This window comes from Talpa europaea (genome assembly GCF_964194135.1).
Source record: "Talpa europaea genome assembly, chromosome: 4".
Taxonomy (NCBI): Eukaryota; Metazoa; Chordata; class Mammalia; order Eulipotyphla; family Talpidae; genus Talpa; species Talpa europaea.
The window spans coordinates 86,090,974-86,101,751 of record NC_140070.1 but is presented as its reverse complement, the minus strand read 5'-3'; the positions used below and the strand labels follow the sequence as shown (position 1 = coordinate 86,101,751).

The following is a 10,778-nucleotide window of genomic DNA, read 5'->3' as shown; positions in this document are numbered from 1 at the left end:
TCATTAGCTATGATCTTTCCTACTGAGATATTTTGACTGATTTGAGTAAACAGGTTATGATGGAAGCATATAACATACAACAGCAAATGTGTTCCAGTGGGTACAACATGGGGGTCGGTAAATGACACATAAATCTACCCCATCATTTTCAGTTACAAGCTGCTGTGCAGATCATTAGACATGCATCTTAGTTTTTATTTGTACATGATGGTTCAAATTTTCACTTAAATATAACTTTCCAACTATATAAATGTTTTAAAGCAATTATATTTTTCATTTGAATTTTTTGGCGCATCATTCTTTTCTTCTATTAAATCTCTCTTTTTCTTTTCTTTTCCTTTTTTTTTTTTACATGGGATACAATAAATATCCTGAAAAGGAGGAATGGACGTACTGCCCGGCATACAGTCCTGCAGCCTGTTCTGAGGGCATCTGGAGGAAGACGCGGTCCCCCGGCCTGAGCAGCAGCACCGCGCTCCCCGATGCCTGGTCCAGAAAGCCCTTTTTGTACTCATCGTATGTGTACATCATGGGCTCGTTGTTCTTGAACAGAGCAACCCACACATTGCCCCCCTTGCAGTGAACGTGGTATGCAAAGTAGTAGACACCAGGGACCTCGCAGGTGAAGATGCCCGTCTGGGGGTTGTAGTTCTGTCTGCCGTTGTAGAGCAGTTTGTCAAACTTCACTGGGGCGCCCACCGGTGGGAAAGGCGCAGTCAGCTCGGCGGTGAATGCGGGCATCTCGTAAGCTGGCCCTCCGTGCTTGCCTTTCTTAGCCCCGTAGGCATGGGGGGGTTTCACTCCATCAATTCCCAGCCCCATATCTGGCAGATATTCTCCACGGGGTGGTGATGTAGGGGGCATCACAGCTGGGGGGCCTGGGGGCCCTGGAGGGCCTGGGGGCCCAGGAAGGCCAGGCTGACCTTGAGGACCCAGGGCTCCAGGCTTTCCTGGGGGGCCATGAAGTCCTGCTACTCCAGGCTTCCCTACTCCTGGGAACCCAGGGGGCCCTGGGAGTCCTGGTTCCCCTTTGGCACCTGGAATTCCAGGTGGTCCAATGGGACCACTAGGGCCTGCAATCCCTGGGATGCCTGGGGGGCCCTGTAGCCCCTGATCCCCTGGGATTCCTGGTTCTCCCTTGGGTCCAAGCAGCCCTGGAGCCCCAGGGAGCCCTGGCAAACCTTTGTGCCCAGCTTCCCCCTTGGGCCCTAAAGGACCTGGTAAACCCCTCATGCCAGGGGGCCCCACTTCTCCAAGGAAGCCGGGTTTTCCTGGGAAGCCTTGAAGCCCTGGTTCACCTTTAGGACCTGGTGGCCCTTGTGGTCCCACAACCCCACCTTCTCCTTTGGGGCCAGGAAAACCAATGGCACCTGGAGGGCCCATTGGACCTGGGATTCCAGGTAGGCCTGGTTCTCCTGGGGGACCCCCCATTCCAGGGGCACCTATTGGTCCTTTCTCCCCTCTTGGTCCAAGAGGTCCAGGAAGACCCCCTATGCCCTTGTCACCTTTAGGTCCTGGGAAGCCTGGTTTCCCAACCCCTGGAAGGCCTGGAGGTCCTGGCAACCCGGGCAATCCTTGTTCCCCTTTGCCACCTGGAAATCCCGGCTGACCAGGGATCCCATCCTGGCCTGGCTTTCCAACCCCAGGTATCCCAGGAGGTCCTTGAACCCCTGGTACCCCAATAGGGCCTTGTGGCCCAGGTTCACCTGGAGGGCCTGGCTTTCCCAGGGGACCCTGGGGCCCAGGGAATCCAGTCACTCCTGGTTTGCCCACTCCTGGAAGTCCCACAGGGCCAGGAGGGCCATGCACCCCTGGAGGGCCCTTCAAGCCTGGCAAACCGGGCATCCCAAAGCCCTTCTCTCCTTTAGGACCCTGAAGACCTGGAGGTCCTGGTGGTCCCTTGGGTCCTCGTTCACCCTTTGCACCTGGTTGCCCTGGTAACCCTGGCCCACCTGGCTTGCCAAGGCCAGGAAGTCCGTGAGGCCCTGGAGGTCCTTGTGGCCCAGGGATTCCCATAGGCCCAATTTCTCCTTTGGGTCCAATTTCTCCTTTTGCCCCAGGCATTCCCATGGCTCCTGGCTTTCCTGGCATTCCAGGCATACCTGGCTTTCCAATTCCTGGATATCCCTGAGGCCCTGGTTTTCCTTTGATTCCAGGTATCCCATGACCTGGTATACCTGGGGGTCCAGGTGGTCCTCTTGGGCCAGGCTCTCCTCGGGGACCTTGCTCTCCTCGTAGACTGGCTAATGGTATTTCGGCTGGAAAGAGGATGGGGGGAGGGTGAAAAGAGAGACATTGATATTATCTTTCACTTCAAGGAAGACATGACAATCATTTAGTCCAGACACATTCATCTATTACTTAACACAGGACCAGAAATAATGTGCTCACTTTCCAAAACTGAGTGTGATCAGTATTTAAAGGACACTTAGGCTGATGATTTCTTTGCCATATTTGAGATAGTGTTTTGAGCACTGACATCTGCTGCTTTCATCAACATCGGTTAAGTAAAAAGCTGAAAAGTTATGAAGAAACACTTTCCAGATATTAAATGTGGAGATGTTGTGTTCACTATAGAGAGATTAGAAAATACAAAGGACAATGAAAAGTCAAAGTTGCTAGTAAATCATTACTCAGAGATAGTCTCTTGGCATTACATGTATTTCTAGCTCGAGGTTCTAGGTATTGTGTATGTGTTTTGTATTTTAAATAATGTTGGAGTCATTCTCCGTTTTAATTTTTCTATTTTTCCTACTTAACACTGTATTGTCTTTTCTATGCTTTGATTTTTTTATATAATAACTTTTCTCTAAATAATACAGTATGGTATGGATGATGAAAGATATTATGATGTGGACTCAGGAAAGAAAACAAGAATTTTTATTTTGTATGTAGCTCAATAGCATTTTCAATATTCGTCCTCTAGAGTCAAATAGATATGCCTAATTTCTTTAATACACTCTAGGGGTTCCTTAGCCTTAAAATTAGCTTTTCCACTTTAATAGGTTATTGCTCATTTGCAAGTTTTTAAACTGGAGAAGTGAATGATATTTTTGGATGACATGCTGTGTGGATAAGGAATTGAGCTGGGTTAGCAACAGGAAGGTCAGCTTCTGTTCTTCACCTTCCAAGGAGATTTTGACTAGGTCACTTAAGTCACCAGCATCCCTGCTTGCCCATCTGCACAGCAAGAATAATACCCACACGATAAAATTCGATAATAGATGTGCTGGGCGTTATGCTTTTTCAAATTGTTACTGAAATACCGAGTGCATTTTATTATCACGATTGTATTGTACCTTGTCCTTGAAGAGGATTCAACTCTGGATCTTCCATGTTATTGGGAGTAATTGATAACGTAAAGAAATGAAATATATGACCCCAAAGCCTAATTAACCAACACTCACATTTCAATCCTGTCTATTGTATTTTTTTTTTAATGAGCTACTGTCAGGGAATAAAATAGAACCATCGACCTCATATTCTTTCTGAATCCCTGGACTGATCTCTGGTACCCATCTGGATAAGTGCTGCAAGTGCCAAGAGCCAGGCAGGTCATGCAAGAAAGGAAGGAAAGACAATGGCTAAGATAATAACCTAAGTGGGGTATCAGAGAAGAAGATTGGGAACGTAGAAGGTCCTCATCTATATGTTCTTGGGCACTGAGACATCCAGCGAAACAGTGTATAATGAAAGGGATTTGGTTTTTCTCATCTGTGTGGTAATGAAATGACACTGAATGAAATGACCTTATTCCAGAACCTGCTGCACTTCTTTTATGCAAATAGATGTGGCAATAGTGCTACTAAGGCAAGTTAGTTCTAAACAGTGTATTAATTGTGTAGCTGCTATATTAAGGGAGCATCTGAGGTAGGGCTGTGTCTTATTCACCAGGAATTCCTGGTCTCTAGAACAGTACAGAGAACATGGGACATTCTTACCTACACTTTGCTGAATAACTAGTGTAGCAACTCAAAAGTTCTTATGGTGCTTTACTGCTTACTTAGCCTCTTACTTACCTTGTCATTGATTCTATCAGCAATCTTACTTTACAGATGAAGAAAAGTAGGTTTCAGAGAGGTTAAATGACTAGGTTTTCTTCATTCCTGGCATTGAGGTCTCTTAGCATCAAATGCTAAGCTCCCCACAAGTGGAGCATCTTCCTTATGTAAGGACCAGTGGGAATGGCCTCTATTTCCTCCATGAGAATTGCTATTCTGATGCAGTTTCTTTCCTACAAATGCTAGGTTTTCTAGATCTCCAGATAAACCAACTGAATTTATAAGCAGTTTCTCACAGTGACAGGCATTTTGTGGGTGCTGAATAACTAGTACCTAGAAAGTAATGAAAGAGATTTTCAGATATCATCTCTAGATGCCATCTAGAGATGGTATCTAGTCAGTCTCCTGTTCCTTTATTGATTGAACATGTGTGGCAACTTAGAGAAATCTTAAAAACATTTGTATTTTTCACAAAGTGTGTTCATTTGATTTCTTTTTTTAAACACAGCAGGTCTCTAGAAAGTTGCTCTTCTGTTTCAGAGCACCGACTTGTTGCCATTTATTTTCACTGCTTTTACCCCAGCAACTGACCCAGAGCCTGACACAAAAATAAACGCTTGTGAAATAGTTGCCAAATGTTTGAATATATAGCTAATGAATAAGGGAATAAACTATTTGTTATTTAATATGGTTGGTGTCACTTGATGTTGTTAAGATAATAAGATATAACATAAAATGGTAGTTTTGTGTCTGTATATTTCTTTAAGACTTGAACTTTTCAAGGATAGAGTTCAGAACACATTAGTCATTTATGAATGTCAGTAAGGCATTTTAAAAAAAGTTCCTGAAACTTAACTCTTCCTTCTTAATCTCATAGTAAAGGATTTTGGAAATTTAATATTTTATAACCATGCAGGAGTAGGATGTTACCTTTTCCTTTCTTAGGTGCCACTTCCTTGCCCATTCTTGGCACTGGCTGAATTTCCTTCCTATATTGGGGCAGATGTGGGTACTCTTTGCCATATTGCATGTGGGGCACCTCCTTGCCCATGCTAAGGCCATCTGTACCCAAAGGCCTGTGAGGTACTTGCTGGCCCAGGGGCTGGTATTGCGGAATTTGTGGTGGTATCTGAGGTGGCAGTGGCTTGATCCCATAATAGGCACCAGCCTGGATGATCCTGAAGCCCAAGGAGATGGTGAGGAGCACTCCCAGCAGCTGAACAGGGGTAGGCGGCCCAGCCATCACCTGTGGAGGGAAGGAAAGAGCCAACATGGTGAAAACCAGCAGGTCAAGTTGCTGGAGTTTATGCAGAGAAAGAAGAATAAAAAAGGAGGAAACATGGTCATTATCTTCAGAACTTCATGAGTGGAAGACATGAATGATGCATGTATTCACGTTGTCACAAGACAAAAGAACATGTTACCTTTCCATAAAAAACAAAAATCAGAGAAGAGTAGGATTTGTCAAGTGAAGGCAATTATCATAATGGTAGGCCATAGGAGATATTGTTAGTTGTCCCTGATTGTTAGTTCTGCCTTCTGCCATTATACTGGAACTTCTCACTTTCCCCTGGAACAGAATGAAGGCCTTGCAGTAGATGTGGTAATGTGATGGGGTTCTAGACAATTTGGATGTAGTTATAATGGGAGTAACTACCAAGAAGGATCTGAAAAAGGATGAGCAGTTTTTTCCTCTTCTTCCTTCCTGGTGGCTGGAATGCAAACACGCTGCCTGGACATGGACTTGATACCTTGGACCCAGAAGGGGAAATGGCACACTGAGCATGGTACTTTGACAAGCTAGAAGAAAACTCAGTCTTGGTTGAACACTGGGGGGTGCCATATGGACCCTTTAATTAGGAATTTGTTTATGCAAGAGAGAAATAAAGGTCTATCTTCTCGAAAGCACCATTGTTTTGGGTGTCACACATTTGCATTAAACTTAATCATAATGGAGGGGCCTCCCTGGTGGTGCAGGAGTTAAAGACCCAGCGCTATCAAGCGATCACCAGCCACTACAACATGAGTTAGATCCCTGGCCTGGGAGATAACCCACATGGTACAGAAGACCTCTCCTGTCTTACCTGCTGCTCCCCTCAGCAGTGTATTTCAGTAGATCCTCCTGTTCTGCTCCCCACTCTGTCTCTGGTGAATCCTCTCACCCCCCAGCCCTCTGGTGACACCCCAGTTCTTGAATATACAAATAAGTAAATCTTTTTTTAAAAAAATAAACTTAATCATATGGATAGAGTAGAATCTCCAAAAGGAAGCACAGTTGGTGACAAGCCAGGCATTGGTAGTAAGCACCAAAATTCTTTTCTAAATGGAAGCTATTAATAATTTATAGAATTTAAGCCAGGGGTTGAGATTTTTCACGGGCCAGATGTCCCTTGGCTGCTGTGGTGTGGTGACAAATAAATAAAAAAGTGAACAAAAATGACATTAAGAACTGCAGAAATCTTCCAAATTGGAAAAAAGGTATTTCATGTAACTGCCCCAACATTCCATTTAAAAAATCGCTATCATAATTTTGCAGTCAGTGATGCCATTTATTTCTTATATTAATACTTTGAAGTCATTAGTTTATAATTTGGCTAATTGGACCTGGAGTCCATTATATTTTATCAGTGTACCTTACAAAGGGAAAGAGATTACAAAGTAAATTAGTTGTATAAATAAGATGGGGAATGTTACACTACTCACAAGAATAAACTGTTTCTAAACTCTTTAATAGCACCCTTTGCAAATTAGCAGTTAACAGAATAAATATAAATGGGGCTTATCTGTTTTTAAAAACCCATTTGAAAAGATGTTTGGAAACACCCAGAGCTGAAGAAAAGTCCAAGGAACAGCAGTGTTTGAAATGGGCACTAGAGGGCAAGTGTGCTACACATTGAGGTTGGCTTCACCCCCTCCCTCTCTCCTCCCCGCAGGACCGCTAACACATCGTAGGGCTTTCCTCAGAACTTAATGGGGGATTTCATGACAGTATGACTCCTAAATGGAATATAATCAGAATCTTGGAGAGAGAGAGAAGTGACGAGTTTCTGACAATTTTTAATGTAAGCATCTTCTGGAAAATTTCGAATAAACTTGTCTATAAATAATTTAATTTCCATTCTCCTGAGGATTTGTTTTCTTTGCTTCGCATTATTTAACCCTGGATCAGTTTTCCACTTTTGAGAAAATGTGCATTGACTTTGCAACATCCTATTTAAAAGTAATGCCAAGAGTGTGAACAGGCTACAGAAGAATTGGTTAATAAAAAGCACCTACGAAAATATTTAATAGGAATCCCTACCACAAAATTCACTGCTATACAATTTTTCTAAATATACTAACTAATCATTTTCCTCCAAAAGGAAAAATGAAGAAACATCTGTTAGCAAAATGATTTATAAAACTTTCTCCATTTCATAAGTCAGAATAGTCTCAAGAACTGTTTATTTCGATTGTACTCTAATAGATACACTGGTACGTACACGAAGATAGAAAGCTGTTAATTCCTGGTCTTGTAAGAATGATTATTATAAACCATTTGGAAAGAGACAAAAATTAATATTGATTTATACTAAATAATAGTCAAATTTATTTTAGGTGGAAAAAATCTGTTGTAAGAAGTCAGCGATAACTTGAATACTTGCCAGAAGCAAAGCTAGACCTAGCCAGGGATTACAAAGATGACTATAAAATGGATAATGGTGCTCCTTCAAGGAGCTTATACTCTTTCAATAATAGTGAAAGACGTGTAAGCTATTAATGAGTAGCAAAGAATATCCAGAAAAAAACGTGAATTTCACATATACTTCTATTCTCCAGTGTCTAAAATTCCTTCCCTTTGAAGCGACAACTTTCCCATTTCTCCCCTATTTTTCCAAAGATATTCTGTGAATATACACATAGAATAAAGGCTCCTTTAAGATATAAGTTACAGCATGCTATACATACCTCTGTTCCTTACTTATTTCACTCACAAGACCAGAACTTCAAACCTTATACTCATGGTAGTTTGTGTATTTGAACAAACGAACTTCATTTGTTAAGAATAAGATTTGATTGTCCCCTACAGTCCTGTCTAGGTCTAACATTCAATCTTGAAGGCAGTGATTAGACAGTTGCATGTGTAAATGCATGCAGAAATACATGGAAATTCCTGATAATGTATTAATTCTACCTTTGGGGATGAATAAATTTAATTATTTAACCCTAAACATGTGGCAATATCCATAATAGTAGGCTAGCAAGCTTAGTCCTTCACCCTTCCATCATTTCAGTGGATGTGTTGGATTATACTTAATCTTTAAACCAGGACAATCTAATGAAACCCTGGAAAACTGGAATGAGGCAAAATACCTGGAAGAAGACCAGTTGAATACCAAAGGCCCAGTGGGATCCTACTTACTACAATTATTTCCTCTTGTAAGCTTGGCCTTTCTCTTCTGAAAACCACCTCCTTCAGTCTGCCATCTGCCATTTCTCTGGCTCTTATTTAAGTAAACTTTGTTCAGTTTTAACTTGAATATTTATGTAGGAGCCCTGGTTAGAATTTACCGCTTGACTTATCCCTCCTAATTTCCCTCTTTTCCCTGAGGATATTTTTGGTGGTCAACGTGGTGTGGTGGTTCTCCCCAAATCACTCAAAAGAACATCAGATTTGTGTAACACTATACAAACACCTGGTGGGAAGAAATAGTCTTGAAATTCCTGCTGAGAAGTGGTAATAGTGGGTTTTCTTCTTTTTTTCTTATTCTAAGGATGTGAGTTCTATTTCATGTTTTCTTGGATTTTTGTCTGAAAGCTTGTGTGTGTGTATGTCTTTGAGTGAGTATATATAAATACATACACACACACACACACACACACACACAAACACACACACTGTGTTTGGACCATAGATCTTGGCCAGCCAAGCCAGCTTAGCAAACGGGTATTTGTCAGATGGGAAAAATACTATAGAAGAAACAAAAAACATGAAATTGACTTGTGCTCTGTGATCCTCCATGTCTATGACCTTGGGCAAATACTTTTTCTTCACTAAGGCTCAGTTTCCTTTCCTATAAAGTAGAAATTATAAGCTCTGCCTCTTCTACAGAGCTGTTCAAGAGCACACATGATAACATGAATTCTTTGTAAGCTGAAAAGCACAATTCAAATTTAAATTATTATTAATGGAGTGTGACCAAAAATACAAATCAAAACCAACTGAAATGTCAAAAACTTTGAAAGAAGGATGCTAGCCAAAGTAAATGTGAGGCTAACTGCAATAATGATAAACCTAACATGAATAAAATAATGGCCCTTAAAATGTACTTGTTAAAAATGGCACCAAAAAAAAAAAAAAAAAAAAAAAGAACAGCTGAACTAAGGCAGTTCTTCATTCTGGAGTGAGAGCTGCCATTCCTGACCATTTTGAACTGCCCTAAGTGGGTCCCTGTATTTGGGCACAACTGAAGGAAGTTTCCATTTCTTTGTGAGACCTGTAAGGTAGACAATAGCATAATGTGATATAGATATTTTAAATGCTCCTCAGCATTTGTACATATATTTGTACATATATCCACATGGAATTTTAACTTGTCCAAAAGAAAGTTTAAGTATCTAAACTTAAATGCATGTTGCTAGTCCTAAATGCATGTTGCCTTTTGCATGGGCTAGTGTCATGGATGCGGTTGTGTGTGCCTATGTGTCTGTATCACCTGTGGCGTGGACAAGCCTCTCTCCTTGTGCCCCCTCCTTACCCTTTGCACAGGATTTGTCATTTCTCAAGGCCTTATGTTCACTGCACCTGAAGCAAGGGAAAGAAAGGACCCTCCTCCAAATTTCAGCAGAATTGACTTCTTGACCTGTCCATACATCAAGCACAATTCACCCCGATTGCATTTCTCAAGGCAATTCATGCGTTAGCTATGGATGTGTACTGAGTATCTACTAGATGTCAATAACTGTTCTGGGCACTAGAGTGATGAATTAGAAATATGAGGCACCTGATCTTCTGGAACTCACATTCTAGTGTGGGAAGACAGGCAACGAGCAAGTCAAAAATAAACTTTGTAATTTCAGATTTGGATATTGTGAAGAAAACAAAGCAAGGCAGAAGCTTGAGAAGGACTTGGGGTGGAAGACACTGTTTTTGAAAGGGTAGTGGGTGAAGATACCTCCAAGGAACTCAATTTTGGATAAAGACATTAAGGTTGGAAGGCTTATTTATCAATCTTTTTTTTTTTTGGAAATGAATTAGACTTTTAATAAACAAGTTTTTTTTTTAACCACAAAATTCATTATTTATTATATTTCCCATTTCTGTTCAGTATTCTTTCTTTGTTTTTTTAATTAATATTTTATTTTATATAATTCTAACATCATTTTTCATTTTTGCACAATGTATGCATTATCAAAACTACAATGAAATACCATCTCACACCAGTGAGAATGGCACGTATTAAAAAAACTAGCAACAACAAATGTTGGCGAGGGTGTGGAGAAAAAGGAACTCTCCTGCACTGTTGGTGGGAGTGCAAACTGGTCCAACCACTATGGAGAGCTGTGTGGAGATTTCTTGACCTACTAAACATAGAGCTTCCATATGATCCAGCAATTACACTTCTAGGTATTATTTATCAATCTTAAGACACCATTCTGAGGGGGAAAAAAAGTTCATTTATTACAATAGTAACTGAAGATAATATAAACTCCTGTTTCAAAACTTTTTTTCATCCTCCTCATTTGACCTCTTTATTCATTGTATTCTCTTTCCTGAGGGATCTTTTTTTCTCTTTT

General features: G+C 41.2%; 1 protein-coding gene across 1 annotated transcript; it reads right to left on the bottom strand.

The window, feature by feature from the left end:
• Positions 1-220: 220 nt before the first annotated feature.
• On the bottom strand, positions 221-5,247 carry COL8A1 (collagen type VIII alpha 1 chain). Its single transcript, XM_084231061.1, has 2 exons — positions 4,932-5,247; positions 221-2,258 (listed from the first exon to the last, which is right to left on the bottom strand). The coding sequence occupies exons 1-2, from the start codon at positions 5,242-5,244 to the stop codon at positions 349-351; spliced, it is 2,223 nt and encodes a 740-aa protein (XP_084087187.1). The 5' UTR covers positions 5,245-5,247; the 3' UTR covers positions 221-348.
• Positions 5,248-10,778: the final 5,531 nt, after the last annotated feature.